This window comes from Mauremys mutica, chromosome 10, assembly GCF_020497125.1.
Source record: "Mauremys mutica isolate MM-2020 ecotype Southern chromosome 10, ASM2049712v1, whole genome shotgun sequence".
Lineage (NCBI taxonomy): Eukaryota > Metazoa > Chordata > Testudines > Geoemydidae > Mauremys > Mauremys mutica.
The window spans coordinates 40,411,629-40,439,324 of NC_059081.1; the positions used below are offsets into that span (position 1 = coordinate 40,411,629).

Here is a 27,696-nt window from a genome sequence, read left to right on the forward strand (position 1 = left end):
AAAAATACAGAAATGAAATTCTGCTCACTTACTAATTTCTTGGTAATTCTGCCTAAAAGTAGTGTGTCTCAGAACCAAGGCTTTTATAAAAGCATGGGTACAAGCTAGCTCCTCAAACCAGCCTCCTCACTGTTAAGATGAGCAAATCAGCAATCTATTTTCCACAATGCAGCTACATTAGACCTTTTAATACAACCATCAAGATTGGGTCTTTTAGCACAGCTGAAAGGTTATCAATGATAATTTGTCTGTAGACGTCTATAAAGGGTTGTTAAACATTTGAATTCTAATCAAACTCTTTATCTTCCAGTCCACTAAGGAGACAGTTGCTGCTTCTGATCCTGCCAATATCTGGGACACCGTGGCAGGGGCGTGCTCCATTCCTGCCTCTTTGCAGACAAACTATGCAGAGACTGTCTTCAGGTAAAACATCCAGTGATTTATTTAAAAAGTTTGTTCCTACCACTTCTACAGATTGTGCAGCACCTTTAACAGTATCCTGGGGCTCTAAGGCTCCCGAGCCCAGCAAGGGAGAGACTTCTTGTGGCCTTGGCTCTACTGGCCCACACTTCTTTCACTTTCTCTCTCCTCCCTTCATTTTCTTCCTATGCCTTTGTATCTTCTGAGTTAACGAAGTGATAGGCTGGAAAGAGTTAAAGGCTATCAAAATTGGCACAGTTCCCAAATGTAAGTGTGCCCGGGGCATTTACCTGAAATTACTGTGATCAGAGTGCTAGATCTGATGCTTTCCCCCAGTACTGTCACAGACACGATCTTAAACCCCAGGAAGTACTGAGAGGAAGAACCTGTCTACTTTACGGTTTCTGCTTGAGTACATCTATTTATACAGCATTATTATTAAACTACTTAAGAATTAATCTGGTCACTTCAGGTGAGCTCCCCATTACTGTAGGGAAGGGAGGGGATACCCCCACACCATTGATGCAATCCATCCATCCACAAACGCTTTCAGTAAGCATCACTGGATTTGATCAGCTGTATAATTGCAAATATTAACACAAATGCAGCCTCTTCCCCAGACACCAAAATCATCCAGTCTACCTACTCAGTTAAGCTTTACAAGTCTCCCACCAGAGAGGTAGAATTATGGTTCTCAGACACCATATAGATTCTGCAATGGCCCTCTGGTACACCTAAGTCAACTTCCTCATGGATATCACAGTTAAGTCATAGAGAGATCTTAAGAGTGCAGACATTCAACTTGCATTTCCCATTAACTCATTCTATATAGCTGGGTCCCTTTGAAAGTCAGAGAACTTTTTAAATAAGCGAGACAAAAGGCACCATCTTGTCCTCTTATAGGATGTCAGGCCTCTGTGATTCAGTCTCTCTCTTTTTCTGCAACGCAGAAATGTCATCCACATCTCTATGTGTAATACAGTTCCTCTCAACGTCATATCTTTCCTCACTTATACTTCTGGATGGGAAGAAACTCTGCAGAATCATATTAGGCAAGAGTCAGATTTCTTGGGTGAGATTTTTGTTTGTAGCAGCAAAGAATCCTGTGGCACCTTATAGACTAACAGATGTTTTTGCAGCATGAGCTTTCATGGGTGAATACCCACTTCTTCGGATGCAAGTCCGAAGACTTGCATCCGTAGAAGTGGGTATTCACCCACGAAAGCTCATGCTGCAAAAACATCTGTTAGTCTATAAGGTGCCACAGGATTCTTTGCTGCTTCTACAGAACCAGACTAACACGGCTACCCCTCTGATTTTTGTTTGTGCTAATCTAAACTAACTTTCTCCTCCAAGTCTCCCAATAGCAGTAGTCTTCTGTGTCTCAGACTAAACTCTTCAGAACAGAAACTCTTTATGCATGTGGCAGTTATGGGGTCAGTGCTTAACAGAGGTGCTTAACAGCAGGAATCCCTGCTGAAAACTACATCAACTTGCTGATGATCTGGAAAGCCTATAATCAGGTTCAAGCAGAATTTTTGCCTATTATAAGTTAGGCAAAAACCCTTATTTGGTAAACCGATCCTTTTGCTTCAACTCCACCCAATTTGAGGCTGAAGCACTCAGTGAAATAAAGGCACTCTAAAAGCCCCAAACACAATTAGTGGAAAATTCCCCCCCAACTATGGAACCTGGCTGTCTTCTGAAGACCCTGTTGCAAATACCAGCATAGTCAGTCTTAGAGGAGTTGGTGGAACCAGATTCCAGGAAGCACTGCTGCCCATTGGCAGCTGATGACATACTGCCATAACTCAAAAGGCCTTCTAGAGCTGCTTAAATTACACCATGGGCTACTCAGGCCTCTGAAGCAGCCCATCATCAGAAGGGGGCAAAGATGGCCTAAGATCATCTTAGCACCCCTCTTCCTGGACTATTAGAGTCACAGCAAGATTCTTTTAAACAAAGCAGGTTTAAGTCATTTCCACATTGATTTTCCTGCCAAGACCTCTGTTCAAGGTTATGTATTCCTCCTACAACATTAAATCCTAAACCAATGGAAGGAATTTTAGGGTATATCACTCCTGCAATACTTCGGGACCTGATCCAATGCCCACTGAACTCAATGGAAAGTCTACCATTCTCTTTAGCTGGCTTTAAATCAGGCCTTAATTTATTAAAATCATCAGTTGTTGCATGGAGAACAGAAACCCAAAACGCTAAACTCAGGTCTTGGTAGGCAGTCTTTCATTTCAATTAAAGTAATGAGTATTAAAGTACTGTATCAATCATCAAGATCAGCAAAAATGCAGTTAAAACCATTCTTGCAAAGCGTGCCACGAAATACCTGTTTTAAAGGACATGTATTGCTTCATCAGTCAGTCATTTAAAAATAGTCTTAATAAAACTTAAGTCAGTATCACAATACATATCACGTGGCAAAGAATACTTACTATATAGTAATTATAGTTCTTCAAGATAGGTTATCAGTGCAGATTCCACTCTTGGTGCGCATGCAAGATCACATTTTTTTGAATAGCGGTGTCCACTGAGTCCTACCTATGCCATGTATGCACACACTGCCCCAAAACTGAAGGCAAAAAAAGTGGGATGGCCACAACTCACACTCAGTTTGTTCCCCATAAAAATTCCATAGGGGAAGGGCTCTGATCAGCAGGGATGGAGGACAGGTCATAGAATCTATATGGAAAACGCACCTCAAAGAACCAGTTTTTGTAAAGTACATAGCCACTCTCTCATCCTCAAGTGATTGTCTTGGTGACCATCAAACAGTGTTGCCGGTGCTAGGATGTGAGTGAATGGAGGCCTGCTTAAAAAGTATTATACAACTGCCCTACCAAAACGAACACCCAACCTGGAGGCTTGCACCCAGGAATAAGTGAGTGGTAAAGGTGAGGATCAAGCTCCACATCGCTGTTCTAAGTATCACTGATGTGGGGAACTAACCCAAGACAACCAGAGGTCCCTGGAACAAGCTCTAACTTGTCAAGGTGGCTCTTAGTAATAGCAGCAGCAAAGCTAAAAGTAAAACTTAATAGGCAGCAAGCAGGAGCATAAACAGAAAGGCCTAAGCACGTTTGGCATTGCTGATCTAAGGCCCATACATAAAACTTTTCTAAATAATATGGGAGCAGAAAACTGTTGTTGTGAAATGAGTCAAGTTCAAAAATTCATACTGACAGTTCCTTTATAAACAATGGTTCACAGTATTTCACCAGAAATACTAAAGTTTTCTGAGAACTAACCTGAGGGCTACAAATGTGTGATTTCTGTTCTTAAGTCATTACCAAGATGTTAAAATTTTGGGTTTTTTGAAAACCACATTTCATATGTTAGCCCTCAACCTTTTATTTGTTTCAGCCAGTGTACGCAAGAAAGATGCCAGAAAAGTTTTATATTAATACTGTGGTGTAGTTATCTTGGAGGTGAAAGATACCTAGCAAGATATTAAAGTTTGTCACTTGGGCAAGTATTGATCCAGAAAACTATTTGGCCCTTTTAAGGCCAAATTTAAAATTACTAGATTAGGCTACATTTATGTCAGTGTGATAAGGACCTAAGGCTCTGGCCTGGATAAGATTAAATCTCCTTCATGAACAGACCACCTCTCCTGCTCTCTAATAACCAGCATGAGTTGATTATCAGGTATGAATGATGATGAGCTTCACTGGCAGCAGGTACTTAATTCTCTGAGCAGCTGTGTATACAGATCTACAGGAAGACACTGTCAGGAGAAAAAGGACTGAGAGGAGAACTCCTTCCTCAACAGATCATAAATTAAACAAGCTTTACATTATATAATTTACTTTGGAATTATAGCTGGAATAATATATTTGGAGAGAGTCAGCAAAATGTTTATAGACCTTCACTTCTGGTTTTTTTTTTTTAAATATAAGCTGAACCTGACAGATGTGCAATATCAACCCAGATGTGCACATTCCCTTGGCTAGAGCCACTACTATTCCAACTGCTTTATTCCAACTGCTTTATCAATTTTCTTCACATTACTTTTGGGAACCAAAAGTACCATCATAAAATTAAATCCAGCTTCTAATGAAGAAACCCTGATCAGAACTGATCAAGTTATATTTGCTATGGGGAGTAACCACCCCTTAAGTGGGATTCAATAGTTTACAATAAACGAATTTGAGAAGCCTTTAAAATTAGATTCTACGCAACTCATCAATTATCTAAAGAAATGTCTTCAGAGGAGCTAACGTACATTGTCCTTTTTTTTTAGTTTAAGTTTTAAGTGTCTCCAAAAGCAACGCAACAACTTAAAGTCTACATTTGGATAAGGAGAAATTATATTATGTGGCTGACACTGAATATTTTTGGGGGACAGCTAAGCAGTAATGTAGACTTCAAATACGAGTCGTGCACCTAGCCTCTCCTTTTTACAGCAGGCATGCAATACGTCACTGATAAGTGCAGGTAAAAGGAGAAAGCTGCTAGAGATCTTTCCTTATGGTTAATTTCTAGTAAGAGCATCAGGAACTGAACCTAGAACCTAGGTTAGCAAAATACTTATTTGACATTTTGGAAATTTGCTGTACTTTGTTCTGCACTCCTCAGATCTAGATAGCTTCAGACCTGACTGTCTACTAACTGCTTTTCCCCACTTCGGACGATAACAAGCATAACAGGGGGTAACATGAGCTCTTGTAAACATCCCAAAAGAGAATGTTATCTAATTTAAGATGAAGACTTTCCTTCAGAATTGATTCAGTATAATGGAAGGTTCTGCATATATGTAAGGTATTGTACACACTGTTAGAACTAAAAGCAGTAACAACCTATTTTTCAAGTAAAGTGACAAACAGTCCCTTTCTCACTCCTTATTTTGCAGTACCTGACTGTTTTTCCTTTTGATTCTCCACTTTGTTTACTCATGAGGCATTTTTGTCTGATGCCGACTAAATCTCTCAGCAGTAAAGATGTCGTCTTCAGATTACTTTGAAACCAAGGTAAAGAAGAGCACCTCTTAACAGTAAATCAAGGTTGAAGGGACCAAATTCTAATTGACCTACGTACTTCACAACTGCGAAACCGCTCACATGATTTTATTCAAACTTCACACACACCAATCAGTTCCGGACTGAGACAAAGCATAAGCAGTTTTTATTTTTCCTAGGGCTATCAACCCCAAAGGGAAAACTTTAAAGAGTATAAGCGGAATACAACCTAATTATGTCTTCTGTGAAAGGAGGAGCTTTAGCGCTTCAGTGCATCTAGTAAAATAAAGAAATGCAAAGAAAACCTTTCTCCTCACCTCACCTTAAAATTTTGCAATCCTCCTATGTGGTAAAGAGGGATCCTTCCAACAGCCCAAAATAAAATAACCTGTCACATGTATCTTATTGATTTATCTTCTCTTGTTCTATTATTCTCTCATCTCTTCTCCTTTCATAAAAAAACAAAAACAAAAAACAAAACAAAAAAAAACACTAAGCTTTTTTTTCTCCCTTTTTCAGGCCTGAAAAGCATAATTTCTTTCCAGTCCTAGTGATTATTCCCCATACCTATTTTATATGCACATCCTCTAAAATAGAGGAAATCAATGATATTGCAAAAGCTACAGAGAGCTATAAATAAAAAGGGAGGAATGGAACACTATACTACAGCAGTAGAATGCTGTGATGACTGGAGACAGGGTTTAGCGTTTTTAATACAGAATATCAGATCTGTGCGGTAAATCTGAAATATTGGAGGTGAATATTCAATCTGATTCTACTGGTTTGAAGAAACTATGGTGAAAGTTTCTGTGGAGACATGCATCAAATAACATGGATTTAAATTTTTTTTATTTGTGATTTTGGGGGGAAGGAGTGGTGTGATATGTGCAGGAGGGACAGATTAAGTTCCCAAAAAGTTTAGGGAAGGGAATTGGAAAAAAAAACAACAAACTACTAACCCATTTACCATTATCAGAAAGACAGCAAAAACCTGAACTATAATCTTCACTCAGTCTCAATTATAATCAAATGTTGCTGATCCACTGGTTTACATACAATTTCCTTCTCCCATATTCCATTATTTCTGTGAACTTTGTCCACATTGCTCCCTTTACTTACCTCCCTTCCCTGGCCATAGCAGAAATACTCCATCAGGGAAGGCTTGATGGGTTGTCCCTGCAGCCATTCAGAAGGCATTCAAACTTTGTGATGCAAGCCAATCCCCTCCCGAAATGGCCCAAAAAGCAAGGGGCCAAAATAACTGACACTGGCGCTATACCATGACAGTCTTCATGTGTGCATGCTTCATGTGTGCATACTTTTCTCTTTTGGTTTCTGTATGCTTTCCGTTCTCATCTCTTCTCTCTCACCCAGGATCATGTTTCCAGTATTATTCCAGAAGCATCAGCAAAGTCTACATGATTCTGTACCAAATCTAAAACTTTACAGAAATAAAGCAGTTCTGATCCCTGATAGAAATTTATATTTCTGTGTAATACAAGATCATGGATGGAGGATATATTTTACTTGGCTATTGTTGGTCTAGACAATTTTCCTTAATAACTTAATGGTGCAACAGCACATGAATCTGAGGCCATCTTCACAAGGAAAAGAATAAGAAGAAAGCATTATGGTTTATTATTTTAGAATGAAATTTTGGATTCTGAATGGAAAGCAAAATTGCTGGATACACAATAGTAATAACCATTCAAGCCCAAAACTACCAAGTCTTTGACACTTGGGCCCTGATTCAGCATAGAACTTAAGCATACATTTACCTTTAAGCCCATGAGAAGCCCAATTGATTTAACTGGACCTCTTCATGCTCTTTAAAGTTGACATGTGTGCTTAAGTACCATGCTGAATAACATGATTATCTTAAATCACATAGGCTAAGAGTAAATGGTCTTCAAGTTTGGATTTTTAATCCATTGTTGGAAAGACATTTTTCTGAAATAATTACAATTCTTATCTTACCTATGGAGATAAATGTCAAACATGCTTTGAGCAGGGGGTTGGACTAGATGACCTCCTGAGGTCCCTTCCAACCCTGATATTCTATGATTCTAACTTTTGATATCTACAAGCATTATCTTACAAGCAGTTAGCAGTTTATAACTTACAAGCGGTAAGTTATAATAAAGTTATAAGCGGTATGTATAATAAACATTGTGCAAAAAAGTTGTACTAGAAAGTAAAGTCACTCATTCTTAAACTTAGCTACCATGTAGATGTTTGTGCATTTGTTTCACTTCTACTTCTACAAGTTCTGTAACCATAGTTTTGTTCAAATTAAATTGTTAGGAAACAAGATTAACAAAATGGTAGATCAATAATGGCAGAGGTTCTCAACCTCTGATACATGAGGGGTCCATGAATGTTTCCAGAGAAGTAGGGGTGGTATCCTCAGAAGCATTTGGATTTTTCTTATAAAACTTGATAGACTATACGATGAGGGTCTCTGCTAGGAGGGAGATAAGGTAATGGCACTGCTGCCCTGGGAATCTGATCATCAGATTTACCGCAATTTAGAAGAGAGGTCCTCTGCTTCAGAAAACTTAGAAGCATAGAGACACCATTTTAGAAGGTGCTAATATTGACTACTTTAATTTGAATAGTTGAAAAATCACAGTAATTTACATTTTAGAGAGCATATTTGACTACGTTCTGCAACAATAGTTTTTTATGACTCATTTGTTCAAGGTATTAATATAACTTGATCAGCTAACTGTATTTTGTATGCATCCTCAGCAAAACAATGTAGTTATGATTATCACTGTTCAACAAACTACATACAGTAAAAAAAAAAAAAAAGCAGCCATTTTTCACAAAGAGTTAGAGTAAGATAAATACCTGCAGGACTGTCAGCATTTTCTCCTGGGTGCAGCTGAATACCAGCAGAATCTATAGAGTTTACTGTAACTGTCTGCAGATTTGGCAATTGAGCAGTACTCAGACTAACTGGAGTTGAAGTCAAGGCCCCACCTGCTGCAACTTGACCAAGAGTAAGAGTCTGCACAGGTGTTAGAGTTATTTGTTGACCAGGTGCATTCTGAATCTGCAAGTTTTGCAAGTTTTGGACACCTTGCACTTGAAATGTCTGCCAAGTGATCTGCCCAGAAGGGGTCACTGTTTGTGCCTGAATTAAAAAAGTTCCAGGATTGAGCTGCAGCTGAAGATTTTGTAGAGCCTGTTGCGATATACCTTGACTTGCTTGCACACCATGGATTGTCTGTTGCGCAATACCTTGTACAATTTGGGCTTGACTGGTTGGTTGCTGAGACTCCTGAAGTTGTATGTGTTGTACAATAGGCTGTGCTGTGGAGACCTGAATATTCTGAGCCTGTGTGTCATCAGAGACTGATGTCTGGATGTAATTTCCCTGAAGGTCAGAACTGTGTACTTGCCCACTATTTGTGGTCAAGCTGTTTGCATTTTGTTCCAATATACTTGTACTGTCTATAGTAACAGGCAGTTGTGATGAAGATGATGTTGGCACAAATAAGTCATTATCAGTGGTAGTTTCTGTAATTTCAGGAGAAACTTGTTCACCAGTCCTTTCAGAAGTGTCTGAACTATCCATGGCCTGTCCAGTATTTATCAAATGTCCATCTGCATTAATGCCTGCAGTCATGGTTTGAGAACCACTGTTGAGTCCCAGAGAATCTAGATCAACACTATTGATGGGTACAAAAGTAATATTTCCTGGTAGTCCAAGAGGGACATTAGCAACTACTTGTGCTTGGCCAGGAAAGGAAGAACCACCAATTGCAACTCCCTGAACCTGAACTTGACCAGTCTGTGATAAGAGATTCTGAATATTAGCTGAAGGTGTTCCAGAGGCAATTATGGTTTGATTAGAGCCAGGAATGATCTGAATTTGACCAGTTTCTTGATTTATACCACCATTATCAGAAGAGGTTGCAAAGCCAAGCTGAACCTGCTGACCATCGGCCGTCTGGATCTGGGGTATTACTTGATATTGTACGTTAGACACTGTACCATTTGATGAATCTGATCCTGGTGCAACAGAAAATATTTGTTGATTTTGCAAACTCTGAATGGGAAGGACATACTGTCCACTTGAAGTTACTGTGGCAGCACCTGGAATCTGTACTATATTACCAGCTTCATCCTTTATAGTGGTAGGAGCTGCAGACAAAACCTCCCATCTATTTGGAGTTCCTGCTAATTGTACAGAAGACAAATCCCCTGTCTGAGCAAAAACAAAAATAGGAAAAACATTTGAAATATGATATACAGATCATATATGCTAAAACAAGCATGCATTACATTCAATACTATATTGTACCAGAGGCTGGTATGCTACTGACATACATGCAACGTAACCCACATGAACAGAAGTAGCTGATTCAGAACTTCAAAACATACACCTTTTTAAGTCAGCAAGTGCCTAAATATACCACAAAATCAAGTCCTACAAATGAAAAGATTACATAAATTACTCTATCATTAGAAACAAAATAATAGAGCTTTTTCAAAATGCAATATTAAGAATTCAAGTTAACATTCATAATGCTTACATGTGTGTGTATTCATTTGAATTCCTATAGTTAAAACATATCTTATCAGTTTAAAAATCATATACTCAAATCCTCCTTACCTGTGCTATTACCACTACGGTAGATTAACGTAATTACTTAAATGCTAGTTTACTTTTCATTATTTATGCTGTTGATGTTTTCCAGCTTGCTCATCTTGAATAATGAAACTATTCTGATCTCCTTTAGTCAGTTTCACTTTCTGATTCCCATACCAGCAGCAACAGACTGTTTGGATGCAAGCACTGCAGGGAAATGCTTATCTTTTCACTTAAATGTTTTTTGTTTTTTTTTTTAAATAGAAAACAGGGCTGTCAAATGATTACAAAAATTAATTGCACTGTTAAACAACAATAGAACACCACTTATTTAAATATTTGACGGTTTCTACATTTTCAAATACATTGTATTTTGTGTTGTAATTGAAATCAAAGTATACAGTGGTCACCTTATTATTTTTATTACAAATATTTGCACTTGCATTGGCCTGCTAAACCCAGGGTTGTGAGTTCAATCCTTGAGGGGGCCACTTAGGGATCTGGGGCAAAAATTGGTCCTGCTAGTGAAGGCAGGGGGCTGGACTCAATGACCTTTCAAGGTCCCTTCCAGTTCTAGGAGCTAGGTAATAATTGGAGATATACCAATTACCTCATACAAGTACTATAATGCAATCTCTATCATGAAAGTGCAAGTTACAAATGTAGAATTTTTTTTTTTTTACTTAACTGCACTCAAAAATAAAACAATGTAAAACTTCAGAGCCTACTTCTTGTTCAGCCAATTGCCAAGACAAATAAATTTGTTTAAATTTACCAGCAATAATGCTGCCTACTTCTTATTTACATCAGCTGAAAGTGAGAACAGGTGATTGCATGGCATTGTTATAGCCAGCACTGCAAGGTATTTACGTGCCAGATATGCCAAACATTTGTATGCCACTTCATGTTTCGACCACCTTTCCAGAGGACATGCGTCCATGCTGATGATGGATTCCGCTCGATAACATCCAAAGCAGTGTAGACTGACACGTGTTCATTTTCATCCTCTGAGTCAGATGCCACCAACAGAAGGTTGATTTTCTTTTTTGGTGGTTCAAGTTCTGTAGTTTCTGAATTGGAGTGTTGCTCTTTTAAAACTTCTGAGAGGGACGAAATGTAGAACATGCTGTCAGATTTTGGAAAGCACTTCTGATTCTTAAACCTTGGGTTGAGTGCTATAGCTATTTTTAGACATCTCATACAGTACCTTCTTCGGGTTTTGTCAAATCTGCAATGAAAGTGTTCTTAAATCGAACACCACATGGTGGGTCATCACCCAAGACTGCCATAATATGAAATACATCTCTACCCCGATATAACACGACCCGATATAACACGAATTTGGATATAGCGCAGTAAAGCAGCACTGGGGGGGGGGTACGGGACTGTGCACTCTGGCGAGACAAAGCAAGTTAAATATAATGCGGTTTCACCTATAACGCGATAAGATTTTTTGGCTCCCGAGGACAGCATTATATCGGTGTAGAGGTGTATATGGCAGAATGAGGGTAAAACCATGGAGCAGGAGACATACAATTCTCCCCAAGGAGTTCAGTCACAAATTTAATTAACACTTTTTTTTTAAAATTAGTATCATTAGCATGTAACCATTTCCTCTGGAACGGTGGCTGAAGCATGAAGGGGCATATGAATGTTTAGCATATCTGGCACGTAAATACTTGCAACATCTGCTACAAAAGTGCCATGTGAACACCTGTTCTCACTTTCAGGTGACACTGTTAATAAGAAGCAGGCAGCATTATCTCCTGTAAATATCAAAAAAAACTTGTTTGTCTTAGCAATTGGCTGAACAAGAAATACTACAGTTAAACCCTGTTATCTCGACGGCCTAGGGGTTTGCCAAAAGCCATCGAGATAACCAATGATCGAGATAAACCCCTATCCACCCCCCCCCCCCCACCCAGCCCCCTTACCGCGCGGCCTGCACGTGGCTGGATCCGGCAAAGCGGAGCCGGGCGGACGGGCGGACGGGCAAGCGGAGCCGGCGGGCGGGCGGCAGGCGAAGCCGGGACCAGGTATGTGGGGCGGGGACGGGCAGGGACCAGGTATGCGGGCCGGGCGGGTGGGCGGGGACAGGCAGGGACCGGGTATGCGGGGCGGGGAAGCGGGACCGCGGGCGGGGAAGCGGAGCCGGTGGGCGGGCGGCAGGAGAAGCCGGACCAGGTATGTGGGGCGGGGACGGGCGGGGACGGGCAGGGACCAGGTATGCGGGCCGGGCGGGCGGGCGGGGACAGGCAGGGACCGGGTATGCGGGGCGGGGAAGCGGGGACCGCGGGCGGGGAAGCGGAGCCGGCGGGCGGGCGGCAGGAGAAGCCGGGACCAGGTATGTGGGGCGGGGACGGGCGGGACGGGCAGGGACCAGGTATGCGGGCCGGGCGGGCGGGCGGGGACAGGCAGGGACCGGGTATGCGGGGGCGGGCAGGCGGGTAAGCGGAGCTGGGCGGGGGGGTACGCGGGGAACCGCCGGGCTGGGGAGCCGGGCGGCGGGGAACCGCGTGGCTGGGCGGCTGGTAGGGGACAGGCAGGACCGGGCGGGAGGCGAGGCGGAGCCGGGCGGGCGGGCGGCAGGCGAGCCGGGACCAGGTATGCGGGTCCGGGCGGGCAGGCGGAGACAGGCAGGGACCGGGTATGCGGGGGCGGGCAGGCGGGGAAGCGGAGCTGGGCGGGCGGGTACGCGGGGAACCGCCGGGCTGGGGAGCCGGGCGGCCGGGGAACCGCGTGGCTGGGCGGCTGGTAGGGGACAGGCAGGGACCGGGCGGGAGGCGAGGCGGAGCCGGGCGGGCGGGCGGCAGGCGAGCCGGGACCAGGTATGCGGGTCCGGGCGGGCAGGCGGAGACAGGCAGGGACCGGGTATGCGGGGGCGGGCAGGCGGGGAAGCGGAGCTGGGCGGGCGGGTACGCGGGGAACCGCCGGGCTGGGGAGCCGGGCGGCCGGGGAACAGCGTGGCTGGGCGGCTGGGGACACGGTGGGTCGGGGACGGGCTCGAGATATTAGGGTTCTGCAAATCGACATAACAGATGAGAAACCCATAAGGCAAACAGGGCGTTTGGCGGTTCCTCTTGTAAACCGTCCACTTAATAGGGTTGGCAAGTTAACCGAGGTCGACATAAATGGGTTCCACTGTACTGAGTGGACTTGTAGGCTCTGAAGTTTTACATTGTTTTATTTTTGAGTACAGTTATGTAACAAAAAAAATTCTACATTTGTAAGTTGCACTTCCACAATAAAGAGACCGCACTACAGTACTTGTATGAGGTGAATTGAAAAACGCTATTTTTTATTTTTTACAGTGCAAATATTTGTAATAAAAATAATATAAAGTGAGCACTGTACATTTTGTATTGTGTTGTAATGGCGATCAACATATTTGAAAATGTAGAAAAACCATCCAAAATATCTATAATAAATTTAATTTGGTATCCTATTAACAGTGCAATTAAAACTATGATTAACAGAGATTTTTCAATCGAGTTGATTTGTTTTGAGTTAATCGCTATTAATTGACAGCCCTAGTAGAAATAGTTTTATTTGATTTTGTAAGCCTCCTACCCAATAATGAAACCTACATTTTTGACCTAAACTGCCTTGCAATGTCAATTTTAGAAAATATTTTTTTACATAAAAATCAAACTTGTATTTTTGTCCTTAGTAGAAACACTAGGAACTACTTGGAAGTTTCCACGAAAAAGCATAACTACTATTCCCAGAAGCAAACCCTCTTTATGATTTTAAGGCTTTAGGGAGCAGGGAGGAAAAAAAGGCAGATCAAATATTCAGACTCCCCTACCCACCTTTAACCTTTTACAGTTTTTCCAGCATTAGATACAATCCTTTCTGCCAAAAGGACAAGATTTAACCTCCTCCTGTCTTTCAACATCACTACTTAAGAGACTAGAAGAATTTCTGTCAAGCAATGCAATACCCTCCCCTAACAGTCATATCATGTGAACGCAGCTCTCCTCTGCTATCTAGTTAGCCCCATAATTTTCTATGATCATTTTAAGAGAATCCCTGGTTGCTGAAATGCTGTGAAAAATATACAGATGATTATTCTAAAAACAGACGACTATCAAGATGTAGAGACAGTATCTATTCCAGCCAAAGGTGCAGTAAACAATATAGGAAGAACTGAAAAAAATTGTTGGCAAATCTCTGCGGCAAGAGAAACATTGTGGTCTCCTGTTCTTTATTAATTAAAAAATCATCATTCTATTATTCACTTTTATTATCTGTTGGAAAAGCAAGGCAAACAACAGCAGCAAACCCTAACTTAGCGGCCTAAATAAGTCAACGAGAAAGTTGCATATGGAACAGCACCTCAGAATTTCAAACAGCTCGGGAACGGAGGATGTTCATAACGTCTAACTCTGAACAAAACAATAGGTTGTTCTTTCAAAAGCTTACAACTGAACGCTGACTTAATACAGCTTTGAACCTTTACTATGCTGAAGAAAAATGCTACTTTTAACCATCTTAATTTAAGTGAAACAAACAGAAATAGTTTCTTTACCCTGTCAAATCTTTTTATAAAAACTTTCCCTTTATTTTTAGCAGTTTATGTTTAACACAGTATTGTTCTGTATTTGCTTTTGTTGTTGTCTCTGCTACTGCTGGATTGCATACTTCCAGTTCCAAATGAGGTATGTGGTTGATCAATCAGATCATAATTCTGGTGTTCATAACTCTGAGGTTCTACTATACTTGCCAAGGATACAAACAGGGATTAGTTTAGTAAGCAGTAGTGTACCTATACATGAAAACCTCTCCTCCAGCACTAATTCAAACCAGACCCACCTCCTATGCAATATAGGAGTGTCATGCCCCAAACACCTATCTTTTCCCCTTACCATGTCCAGTGGCTTTTGTCCTTCTCCTTATGCTGGGAGCACACACCTGCCTTGTACAAGAAGCTCCCCAAATTTCTGAAGTCCCCTGGAATCCTTTTCCTCTCTTCAAGTATTTTGGCTCTCAACACCCCCTTCCCCCCCCCGCCCACACACACACTATCAAGGTCTACTGGTCCCACTATAGAGCAAATGAGGATCCCCAGGCAGGGGGCTATGAAGCAACCCTGCCATATATGGTGTGTGGTTGGCTAGCAGATGCTTCCTGGAAACATCTGCTAGCCAAGTATGTTGCTCCTGCAGCTGGCTCTATCAACGACTACAATGTGAACTATGAGCAGGGAGGGGCAGAAAAAGGAGCTTCTGGCTACTATCCCAATTTGCTAACATCAGAACAGCAGACTGAGCTTCCATGGTGGAGTTGGATGTTTGAAAGCTTTCCCCAGCCTTGACTGGCCCTCTGCTATTCCTATCACAATAAACTTTACTGTTTTGCCCTTTTCTTACAAACCACAGAGTTGGTACAGCAGTTCTTGGAACTGTACCTTGCCATCTCTTCTAGAGGTAACAGCTCCTATTGTGCTCCCAAGCTGGGCAGGGGCTAAGTTATGTTAATAATTACAAATCCTACCACTGACCTAAAAGAAGCAATGTCTAATTTAGACTAAGACTACTATTGAGCTCAAAGGTTCAAACCTGAATAACGCACTGTTTGCCTTCAAGCTCTTAACAACATCTGAGCTATATCGAACAGGGTTCAGAGAACGGTGGTCCTCTCTCTATCAATGGCTACGCAGCAAGCAGAATGCTTTGGGGGTTGCCCTTTCAGAAGGGAAGGTGCAGAACGTCGGCATCCAAAGATTCCATGTCAGGTGAGAGAGAGGGAGGGACAAGGGTCTGCGGAAAGTGCAGTGTCTGCAGCAGAACCCACTGTGCCCAAGAAGGGAACAGGACATGAGGGAAGTTAGTAGGAAGCTGGCAAGTCTTTAAGTTGAGCACCAGGAAATGAAATGAAGCACAGAAATGAGAGGGAGCAAAAGCAGCAGCCAGGGAGAAAGTGACAGAGGAGGAAGAACCAAATGGTAAACCCACCTGAAAAGGTCAGTGTCCTTTGGGGGTTATCAATGTTTCATATGCTGCAGAAGGGAGACACGTTATGACTGCTGCCTGCTCTGTCTTTTGATTACTTATTTTATCTACTTGTTACAGAAAGGTGCTCTCCACCAAGGTGAGGTTCTCATTACTGGAGTCCCTTCTTATAAGAACGATGGTCAGGATGACTAATTTTGTTTTTTGAAAAAGAGAGGCTGCAGCAACCCTAAGTCAAATGGGGGGGGGGTGTGCACAAGTATAGAGGAGGACCCTCTATCCCCAAGAGGTAACCTAGCACAATTGTGGGGGAAGGGTTGATGGAATAACACCCTCCCTCCCATATGAAAGCTACAACACAGGGGTGCACACATGCATGAACTTCAGCAAACACAGTGGGGCTCGGTAGCAAGCATGGCCCTGAGCACTCTGCTGGTAGCTCTGTCCAGAAGCAGTCCCACTACATCAGGGGTTCTCAAACTGTGGTTTGGGACCCCAAAGTGGATCACAACCCCATTTTAATGGAGTCACCAAGGCTGGTGTTGGTCCTGGGCCCCAGCAAGTCTGAAACCCAAGCCCCACCGCCCAGGGCTGAAGCCCAAACCCAAATCCCACTACCCAGGGCTAAGGTTACATGTCCCCTGCCCAGGGCAGAAGCCCTTAGGCTTCGGCTTTGCCCTCCCCCCTCATCTGGGGTGGTAGGGCTCCACCTTTGTTCCCCCCTCCTGGGGTCATGTAGTAATTTTTGTTGTCAGAAGGTAGTCACAATTCAATGAAGTTTGAGAACCGCTGCATTACACTATCAGTGGCCCTTTGACAGGGTGTGAGGTTTAGCACAGTGGGGCCACTAGCAGATCTCAGCAAAGCAGTGGCAGCAGAAGCAGAGCACTCAGGGCCAGTAACCAACACTGTTTTCCCTCCTAATTCCAAAGTTGCTCCATCTTCCAGTGGAGGAGGGAAAACAAGCATCATATGCTGATTCTAGACTCTTCCCAACTGTCTTGGGCAGTTCTGTGTGGTGGAGAGGTTGACGTGTTTCACCCTTATCCCCTTAACTGCTCTGAGATCCTTGGTGGTAATCTTCTCTCCCTACCCTATATATCTCCAATCCACTCCCTTATGTGGGCTGCCCAGAGAAGCATTCCTCATTAAAGCAATGGAGTCTCTCCTTGGATGGGGGATCCTTTCTCTGCTGCAGCCCCCACCCCAGCCAGGCCAGTCTTCTGCTGCAGCTTCTTCACACAGCCACTTTTGCCCCCACTGGCCCTGCTCCCTGCAGTGTTGCAACTGTCTGGGCAGGAAAATGAGGGTGAGGAAAATCAATCAAGAAATACCCTAAATGTTTAAAATCATATATAAATGACCAAGAAGGGTCACTTAACTCATCCTAATGCTCATATTTTCCCATAAAGTGCACTGAAACAAGTGAACAGTGTATCCAGTTTAAGATTTTAAAAGGAAAAATTCCATCTTGAATGGTTTGAAATTTATTTATTTTTAAGAAGGAAATTCCAATTTTATACACTATGTTTAAGAATACGTAATTCTAGTGGACAATCTCCTTTAAAGGTCATCTGTAGAGATTAAAAAAGGCAGATTTGTTTGTTTCTTTGAGATATAGGGCAGGCTAGGAGACTTATTAATGTTTATTTATTTATTTAAACACTAGACACTGAAGTCCATTTAAGCTAAGGCCTGGTCTCCACCTAAAACTTACCTAGCTATGTTAACTCAGGGCTGTGAAAAATTTCACCTCTAGTGTGACATAGTTACGTCAACCTAACTCCTACAATAGACGGTGTAAGGTTAATAGAATCCTTTTGAATTAATCTTTTGTTAAAAAGATTCAAAAGCATTAACTCTTCATTTCAGGTATGAAGAACTCACATACACATCTCGTACTTCCCCACTAGTGCTTAATACTGCGAGAGAAGATCTGTCTTTATGCTCTTGATATATTTAATAAAAAAACAAACAGAAAATCTTTCAAACCTTCTGTAAACATCTTAAAAATCAAAGGAAGCAACAAAACTTAGTCTTTGGCAGGTCATCTTTAAAAGAAAGGGAATGAAAGTTATACTAGCTGAAGCTCCAGGACTGCTATACTTAGTTCTGAGCAAGTACCAAGAAAACACTACCTGAACAAGGAACCAATGAGCATTTTAATATCTGATTTCTTGTACACCATCTGGGAGAGAAGTGAATTATTTATAGAATTGTAAAAGAGCAACTTTCACCTTTCCAGTGGTATAAAGCACACATTTCTTGTTAGGTTGCAAAATACAGAACCTTAAAATCCTCTCATTTCAGTTACTATTTTGATTTTCTCTCCCACCAGTCCTCCTTCCCAAATTCATTCGAACAGGATTTTAAACATGTCATTTCAGTTAGAATTTAATGCATCTAGGTTTTCAGATGGCATAAAGCATTGATGGCTAGTTCTATGGATCAATCTATGCCATAGTAACCTTAACCTAGTCAGTCTACTGTTTTTCAGGAAGACACTGTCACCCCACTTTGTCAAAGGAATGTAAAACAGAGGCCTTGTCTACATCACAGAAGTTATACCAACTTTTCACCCTTTAACACATGGAAAAGCATTGCTGGGAACCATCAGTGTAACTTACCTCGAAAGTTTGTAGAAGGAAGAACTAGTATAACTTGAATCAGTGCAGCAAATGGAATTCACAACCACAAATGGGGCTGTCAACTCTCAGAGCTCCCACCATTTGACCATTGTCAGAACTGACAAAGCTCTCAGCCAGCCAGCATTCTTATTTCCCCCAGCTGAGTACCCACTCTGCCTCCTATCATATTGCCTTAATTCCCCATATTACCCACGCCTTTCTAAAAATCCTCCTCCAGACATGCCCAGGAGGCATTTGTTGGGCAGGGGGCCAATAGCACATTTTACAGGAGGTAGCAGCTGGGAGGATGGGGTATGGCAGGGAGGCACACGGGGATTTTAAGTTGGCAAACCTGTTTGTCATTTGAGGTGCACAAAAATGACAGCCTCCCCACTGGAAATCAGTGTACGGCAGCTCTAATGCAGACACAGGGACAAACCTTATGACAATTATAGCCCGGATACACTCATTTAATGGGGGAAAGCATACCACTAATTGATTTTCCTAGTGTAGACAAGGCCAAAGAGAGAAAATCTCTATGCCTCAGATTCCCCATCTGTAAAATGGGAATGTTAATGCTCTTCTACCTCACTGGCGCAAGGAGAGTTAATTTAAGATGCACTGATATGTTTGATGAGTAACAGAAATGCCTAAAAATAACCAGGAATTGAAAAGTTTACCCAACAGCAACCAGCTCAAGAACTCAACATACTAGCCCAGGCCGCTAGACTCCACTAAAAGGTATGTTTCCCTGCAATTTGACAGAATACATTCAATATGGTTCATACTATTTTACCACTGTCAACTTTCTACTGATACTTTTTTGAAGTGTACCTTAGGATTGAATGAACATACAAACAACTGACCAATATTTGCCAAGTTTAGACTCTTTATCAACTAATACTGGTCCAACTATAGAGATTCAATTTACTGGCCAAATGCCATTTGCCCAATCCTCCATACCTTCCTGGCTTCCTTTCCCTCCACTACTATCTAACGCAATGATTCTCAACCAGGGGCCTGTGGACCCTTGGAGGGGCTGCAAGAAAGTTTCAGTGGGTCCGCCAAGCAGTAGGCTCACTAGGGCTCAGGGCAGAAAGCTGAAGCCCCACTGCATGGGACTGCAGCCTAGGACCTTGAGCCCACCACCCAGTGCTGAAGCCAAAGCCTGAGCAACTTAGGTTCGCAATGCTTCCTTGGCATGGGACCCTGGGCAGTTGCCCTCCTTGCTACTGCCTAATGCCAGCCCTGGCTTTTATATGCAGAAAAACAGTTGTTGTGGCACAGCTGGGCCATCAAGTTTTTATAGCATACTGGGGAGGCTCAGAAAAAAAAAAAAAAAAGGTTGAGACCCCTGATCTAACTCAGTGTCAACCTGTGGGACTCTCTGTCGGGGATGTTGTGAAGACCAAAATTGTAACAGGGTTCAAAACAGAAGTAGGTACATTCATGAAGGATAGGTCCATCAATGGCTACTAGCCAGGATGGGCAGGGATGTGTCCCTTCTGTTTGCCAGAAGCTGGAAGTGGATGACAGGGGATGGATCACTCAATGATTGCCTGTTCTGTTCACTCCCTCTGAAGCACCTGACATTGGCCAGTGTCAAGACGACAGGATACTGGGCTAGATAGACCATTGGTCTGACCCAGTATGCCCATTCTTATGTTCACTATTTATGCTACAAGAGTTGCACCAGTGCAACCAGACTTAAAATTGATTTATCTAGTTAATAGTTAGAGTGTGTCTACATGAGGCGTTTGCTTTGGTTTAACTAGATAAGATTTAAAACCGATTTTGTTACGTGTGCAACTCTTCTAGTTGACACAAGGACTAATTGTATCTCTTTCCAAATCCAAGCATCAGTTTCTTCTTTTCCTTCTCTCTACTCCCCAACTTTGTTTTTCCTTTCTTCTCACCTTCCCTAACCCCCTAATTTCTCTACGGATGTTTATTTAAATCCCAACAAGCAAAGCTAAAGAAACTATTCAGGGCTCTATGCAATCTTGCCATCAAATAAAAAATATCAAAACCACTGTAGAACAAAAACAAACCATTATAATATAAAACTATAGTTCAACAAAAAATGATTGTTAAACCAAGGCAATACCCCTGCCAACACTCAAGCACATGCTCAACTTCAAGCTCCACGTAGTACAGTGACTTCATTGGGACTACTCAGACGCTTAAAGTTAAACAAGTGAGTAAAGTGATGTCAGGAACTACATCAAAGTTTCCCACACCTAACATTCCCAAGAAAGGGAAGACAGCCTTTGCAGTGTGCCAGGAAGGCCAAAAAATCTGGGCTGTTTTGTACCAGATAGAGAAGCATTTAACTCCAAAAAAAAGGCCCTCGTAGACCTTGCAGGCAGCTCTCATGTGGAAGGGGTTCCAACTCAAGTGTCTCAGCTAACCACAGTTGTAGCTGTATGGCATGGGGCGAAAGATTTTTGTGGTAACCAAGTCACAGACTATTCAGGACTTTCTATGTCAAAAACCCAAACAACATAAACCCAATCCAGAAACCAACAGGTACATCACAAAGCGCTGGTGATATATGCACATGGTGAAATACTCCACTTAACAAGTGAGCTGCCTCACTCTACATTTGATTCAGCTTTTGAATGGATTTATGGTGAAGCCCCATACAGAACCCATTGCAGAAGTTCAATCTAGAGGTGAAGGCAGCATAAATGCCAGTAGCAAAACTTATGTAATGATCACAAACTCCTGGCCAGATGCACATTAAGAAAAAGCAACTATGGCCTCTGCTACTATTTGTTCATCCAAAAGGAAGTAGAAATCGAACTCAGCTCCTTTCCCCATCTCTCCTAAATTGAAAACTTTGGTGCCAAATGATGGGATGGTCTGTCTGCAAACTTGGAAAATACTGCAAGAGTGCACATTTTTTGTTTCAGATCAAGGCTTTAGTCTCTGGTAAATTGGTGGATCTTGCCCAGGAAAGCTATCTACTAGAAAAACAAAAATTAAAAAATGCACATAAAAAGGGAAATAGCTAAAGACCACTGTGAAAATATACCTAAGGTCCCGATGAGCAATCAGGTTTGTTTGTGCTAAGCATTGTACAAATACCACCCCATATCCCAAAATGTCCCCTCTCCAAAGAGGTAAAGTAGTGACAGACTTGTTAAAGTATACACATGGAGAAGAGCTGTATTAGCACCATCCTATTTCCAGTATGTATCTTTATGGCAGTTCTGTTGCAAAGCACTGTATACATTTGAAACTACCAATCAGATTTTTAAGGATACTTAGCAACCTAAAAACCTTTAAAAATCAAGTCCTGTATAATAGATCATGCTGGAAACTAATTTATAGTTAAGAGAGGCTATTAAGATGGAGACAAGCATGTAGTAGTGAACAGGCCAAAGGACTAGGAGAATTTTGATCTATTCTTAGTTCAGCCATTGACCTACTTGGGGACATGTAGGAGACCTACTTGTGTGACCTTGGGGACCTGCTGTGACTCAGTTTCTCCTTGTGTAAAATGGAAATAATGTTTACGGGCTTTTGAAATGTATACATGAAAACACCAAACTATTAGAAAATAACTCGTTAATGTTTAGATAATTTAATAAAATCTTGATAGCATTAATGTATTGGAACGAAGTCTTTTAAAAGCCTAGCAAACCCATTTACTCCTCTAGTGTGTATTATTCCCTACTGACTAGAATGATGTACTTTAACACACTAATATTTATGTTACATCAATGCCAGTCCTGAGTAACTCTCCTTACCTATGGTAATAGATGTCATGTCAATTTAGAATGTACAACTTCTGAAGCAGATATTTCTTACTATACATAAAAAAATCAGAAAACTTAATAATCAAAAGACACTCAATTCACTAATTTGATTTGATCAATTTAAAAAAACAAAACAACAAAAAAAACCTATAAAGTCTCCACCAGCATCCTGCTATTTAGATGGTTAAACAGCGGAAGGTGTTATAGGGATGCCTTTCTAGTCTACAACCAGATCCAGCTCAACATTAGGGGTTCCAAGGTCATCAAGACTCTTTTCAGAACAAGCAGCACCACAGAGATAAGGGTAGAAACTTGGTCTATAATTCAGAGTGCATAATAACTGCACCTAGGAGACGTGTTCCTATAGGCAGCTAGTTTCCAGTGCTCTGATCATTTCTACACAGCCATTTTAGTCTGAAACTGCATCCTCCCTTTCAACCAGCCTTCATTTTGTGGTATTGTTCGCTAAAGGGTTCCAAGCTGACAGCTCGAGAAGGAGTTGGCTGTGATCAGGTGTAGGGGAGATTCCTCTCTGTTTTGTGGGGAGGAGAGGGCGGGATTGTGCTGGTCTCAGGGGTGGGGGGTTGGATTTCCCGCCTCCCCCCGTTTAAAGTAGGAGAACGCGCCGCTTTCAGAGGCGAGGCGGGGTAGTTACCCTCCCGCCTCCCCCAGGGAGTCCAGCTCCTCCGGGAGAGGCAGCGGAGCCTGGGGACCCCTCGCTTGGCAGGTCGGCCCTGCCATCGTCCCTCCCCCGGGCGGGCAGTGCCGTGTGTCCCGTCCCTCCCCCCAGGCGGGCGGGCTGGCTGCGCGGTCTCTCCCCCCGGCAGGCCGTGCGAGCGCGGCGGGGCGGGCACTCACCGCTCCGGCAGAGTGAGCGGCGGCGGCGGCCTCATCCTCCTCCGGCGACGGCGGGCCGATCTTGCTGCAGGTGGCCGCCAAGAGAGCGAGCGGTGACGGCTGAGTGTCCTACCCACAGTGGGCGGGTTCAAAGAGAGAAAGTGGGTGGCGGTTAGTGCGGGGCAGCGGCTCGGGCTCCCGTCCTCAGACTCGCACACAGGAAGCGGCGGCACCGGCTCCCGCGCTCGCTCCCAACGTGTCACCCGGGGGGAAGGGAGGGGGCCCGGCCGGGCCTGCGCTTACCTGGGGGGCGGCCGCCCCGGCGGAGGCCGAGGCAGCGCCGTTGCCGTGCTGGAGATAGTCGCTGTGGCTGCTGCTGTCCACGTCTAAGGCAGCCATTTCCTCTTGTTTCACGGGCTTCTCGGGAGCTGCGGGCGAGCGGGGAGGGGGAGGGGAGAGTCACTGACGGGAGAGATCACCCCCTCCCTTCCCCCCTAACCCCAGCGCTCCCCCCGCCCTCCCGCACGGAGCCCTCCTCCTCCTCCTCCTCCTCCCCGCGCTGCTGCCCCTGCCCCTCTTCTCCCTCCTCCCCCTGCTCCTCCTGCTGCTGCTCTCAGTGTCGCTCTCGCCTCGCTCACACGCAGACGCGCCAGGGCCGGAGGGGAGCGCAGAGCCGGACCAGGAGCGGCAGGGAGCCCCGCTGGCGGCTCGCTCTGTGCGTACGTACCGGTCATGGTGTGAGTGCGAGCGGCTGGCTGGGCGGGAGGCAGGCCGGCTGGCTGGCTGGCTCGCACACAGGCCCCGCCGGCTGGGGCTAGGCGGCTGCCGCCGGGGACATGCTTATTGTGCTCACGGGCTGAAGCGGCGGCGGCGGCGGCCCGAGCCCACTCCGAGTTTTTTTTCCTATTTTGATTGACGGTGCGGGAAAGCCGAAAGGTGGGGCTTGCAGCGGGAGAGGGGGCCCGGCCGACACCACCACCGCCCGCCCGCCTGCCTGTCCGGAACTCCCGCCCTCCCCCTCTCGCAGGCTCCCATTGGCTGCGCTGCGCCAGCACCGACACTCTCACTGGCCGCCCCGCCTGTCGCTCTTCTGCTAAGGCGCGGGGGGGCATGCCGAGGTGGCTTCCTGTTTGCCTGGGTTTGTGTGAGAAACAATGAGCGGGCTCCTCGGAGCTTTCGGCGGCTGGGCCCTCAGCCCGCACGGGCCCCGGCAGCGCGCGGCGCCCACGGCCGCTCAGGGGGATTTTTCTGGGGTAGCCTGCGGGCAGCGACCCCCGAGGCTGCCCCGGGCTCCCTCGGGGCGGGGGGCGCCCGAAGGCCTTGCACCCTCGGAGCCAGCGCTCCGGGCAGGCAGCTCCAGCTGCTGCCGCCTGCACTAGGGCTGCGCGCTCGGTGCGGGGCCGTTGCCAGGGCCTGGTTACAGCCGGTCCCTTCCCCGCGGGCCTGGGGCGTGAGAGTGGTTCGTGGGAGACGTTTCCGCTCTCCCCGCAGCAGGGTTTGAAATCGCCCTCGTTCGCGTTGTCACTCACAGCTTGTGACAGCCGCTCCCAGGAGGCGGCGGCAGGCAGCGCCTTACAAAAAACCCACAAAGTAGTTAGTGCAGTTGAAATGCAGTAGGGGCTTTGTTACGACGGGAGCGGATTCATGTAATTAGGGTACAGCTTCCTAACGTAGCAGTGCACACGCTTTAAAATGGCTGGGCCCAAGCAGACAAGCCCTGTGTCTACAGTTCCTCTTTGTTGTAGCATTCAAACTCCATGATGGTGGGAAACTCACGTGTGTTATAAATGCTTCACTTGCTCATGCTTCCCTTAAAAACGTAAAGATATACTCCCCCATGATTACTGATTCTCTAAAGCAACATAATTTCATATTTTAACTCAAAGCCAAGATAGATTTCACAGCAGAGTTAGTCACACTAGGCATACCTTAAATCCTGAGTTTGCTACTGCAAATTGTGAATCTTCTGACAAATCCACCTCTGATTGACACATCAGATCTAAGTCCAAAAAGGTCCATCTGTGATACTTGAGGCTTGCTGATCTGTTGCTTCTGCCCATTAAAAACAATGTCGTCTGAATAAGATTTAATATCTGTATGGAAAGTTATGTTACATATGATTAAACGTTAAATGTTTAGTGTTCTCTTTGAAGCCACTAAATCAAGCAAGTGCATATAGAAGCACTGGGTTATGTTCTGCCTTTTCAAGCCTAAATCCTTTGTCAACATTGCTTACCTAAGAGGAACTCCTGAGACTGTTCATGTATCATTCCTGATATGTCAACTGCAATGCAACATAACAGGCTCTTTTTTTTTTTTTAAAGAAACCATATATTATAAATTCAGGGAACGTGTTTTACTCTGTAAAGCACTGTATAATGATATACTGGCATGTGTGTTAATAGTGCTTACATATTAGGAGTCATAGGTATTTGACATGGAAGGTGGACACCGCAATGCATCATCTCCCTACCCCATCTAAATTCTTCCTAGAGGGAACACACCAGACTAGAAGGCTGACACTAGGAGGCCCAAAACTCTTCTCTGGTTCCAGGCTTTGATGTAATGTAAACCATAGGGAATTACACTGAAGATACACTGTGTACATTGCACTGACCTAGAATCTCTGCATTTAGTTTCTAAAGGTCCTGGGTCATACCAAGAGAATTCCTGAAAAACGGAGGCTAATAGCAAGTCCAGAAACCTGGTCAGAATCTTGAGACGTGGAGTATGTCTATGCTGCAGTAAAACACCAATGGCTGGCCAGTGTCAGCTGGCTCAGGCTGCAGGGCTAGAAAATTGCAGCATAGATGTTTGGGCTCCAGCAGTGTAGACAGACCCTATGTCTTTTTTTTAAATGGGCCCCAACATCATTTTCTTGCAAATCTTAGCCATCTTTCCTATCGGGAGGCTTAGCCTCTGTAGTAGTTTCTACTCAGGAAACTTATTGAGAGAAACTTAAATCAGAATAAATAGCCTGATCTTTCCCCATCTCCACCTTCCCTTTCAATGTACATTTCCAGAAATAGGTCCAGTCTTAGCTGTCCTCAGTTACCGTGCTGAGAATTCCTTCTGTAGTTTTATCCTAAGTGTTTTGCCAATAAGCAGTTAAACTCCCAAAACCATTTTTCACAATTCTTTTCTTAAGAGCAGAAAAAAAACCTTTTCCATTTTGGAATTTCTATTTTTGTTTTGCTTTTTCTGTTGGGATTTCATCCTTGAATCTGTTGCTGGGAAGCTAAACAATACATCCAATATAGTTAGCTGGTTAATATGATTTGGAGTATATAATTTTTATATCTTATGAACACAACATTCTTGGAAATGAGAGTTGAAATTGGGAGGAAAATTCACCCTAATGCTGACATATGAGACTTGGAGTTGAGCAGTTTGTATGTCTATATTTACAGACAGTGTTCAGATACAGTTTGTCAGCACATGTTGCTGACACCCTCTGTCAAACTATAAATATTTTTGTAGTGTAGACAGTGTACACTCTTCTAGCCTAGACCAGGACCTGATTTTCTAATTTAAGACACAAGCCAAGGGAGGAAAAGTGCCATACCTATTTAGGTATTCTATATATCAGTGGTTCTCAACCAGAGGTACACGTACCCCTAGGAGTAGTCAGAGGTCTTCCAGGCGGTACATCAACTCATCTAGATATTTGCCTAGTTTTATAACAGGCTACATAAAAATCATTAGTAAAGTCAGGACAAACTGAAATTTCATACAATTACTTGTTTTTACTGCTCTATATGCTATACACTGAAATGTAAGTACAATATTTATATTCCAATTGATTTATATTTATATGGTAAAATAAGCAACTTTTCAAAAATAGTGTGCTGTGACACTTTTGTATTTTTATGTCTGATTTTGTAAGGAAGTAGTTTTTAAGTGAGATGAAACTTGGAGGTATGCAAGACAAAGACTCCTGAAAGGGGTACAGTAGTCTGGAAAGGTGGAGAACCACTGCTATACATCAAAAGGCAGCAAAAAAAGAGAACAAATCCAACTTTTCTCCCTTTACAGGTCACCTCTAATTTACATAATGTTCCAGTTATGACTTGTTACATAGTACTTGAATAATTTCTGCTGTTTAAAATACTGTTTTGTTTTACCTGTCCTTAGCTTATACTTACTGTATTTGTTGATATTTAATTGTTACCAACATTCTGAATATGTTGCTAGTTTACTCAAGTCATTTAATTCTTCCTTTATATTGACTGTTCCTCCCTCCAGTTTTGTATTATCAGTTTATTGTATGCTCTTTCATTCATGATCCCAATGCTGATGTCTAATCTTTCCATCCCAACATGTGTTCCGTTTTAGTTCTGATATCTAAGGTTCTGGCCCTGCAGTCAGATCTATGCAGGTGAACTTCTGAAGTTAGGGTCCACCCACATACAGTAGATCCAATTGCAGGATCAGGGGGCCAAACTTAGTATTTGGTTAACGCATTGTAAATGAGTGGTTTGTATCAAAATATTTGTTTAAATCCAAAATAAATTATGACCA

At 43.5% G+C, this 27,696-nt stretch overlaps 1 protein-coding gene across 2 annotated transcripts in view; it reads right to left on the reverse strand.

The window, feature by feature from the left end:
• Window positions 1-24,287, reverse strand: part of SP3 (Sp3 transcription factor) — a 32,711-nt gene extending 8,424 nt beyond the window's left edge. The window contains exons 1-4 of one of the 2 annotated variants that reach the window (XM_045032264.1): window positions 23,903-24,287; window positions 23,479-23,603; window positions 23,197-23,304; window positions 8,247-9,609 (exon numbers count right to left, since the gene is read on the reverse strand). In XM_045032264.1, coding sequence (XP_044888199.1) covers window positions 8,247-9,609; window positions 23,197-23,304; window positions 23,479-23,603; window positions 23,903-24,287 — 1,981 coding nt within the window. Of the gene's footprint in view, window positions 1-8,246; window positions 9,610-23,196; window positions 23,305-23,478; window positions 23,643-23,902 lie in introns of those variants that run through there. The other variant, XM_045032265.1, reaches the window with a different exon arrangement.
• Between the last annotated feature and the right edge of the window lie 3,409 nt (window positions 24,288-27,696).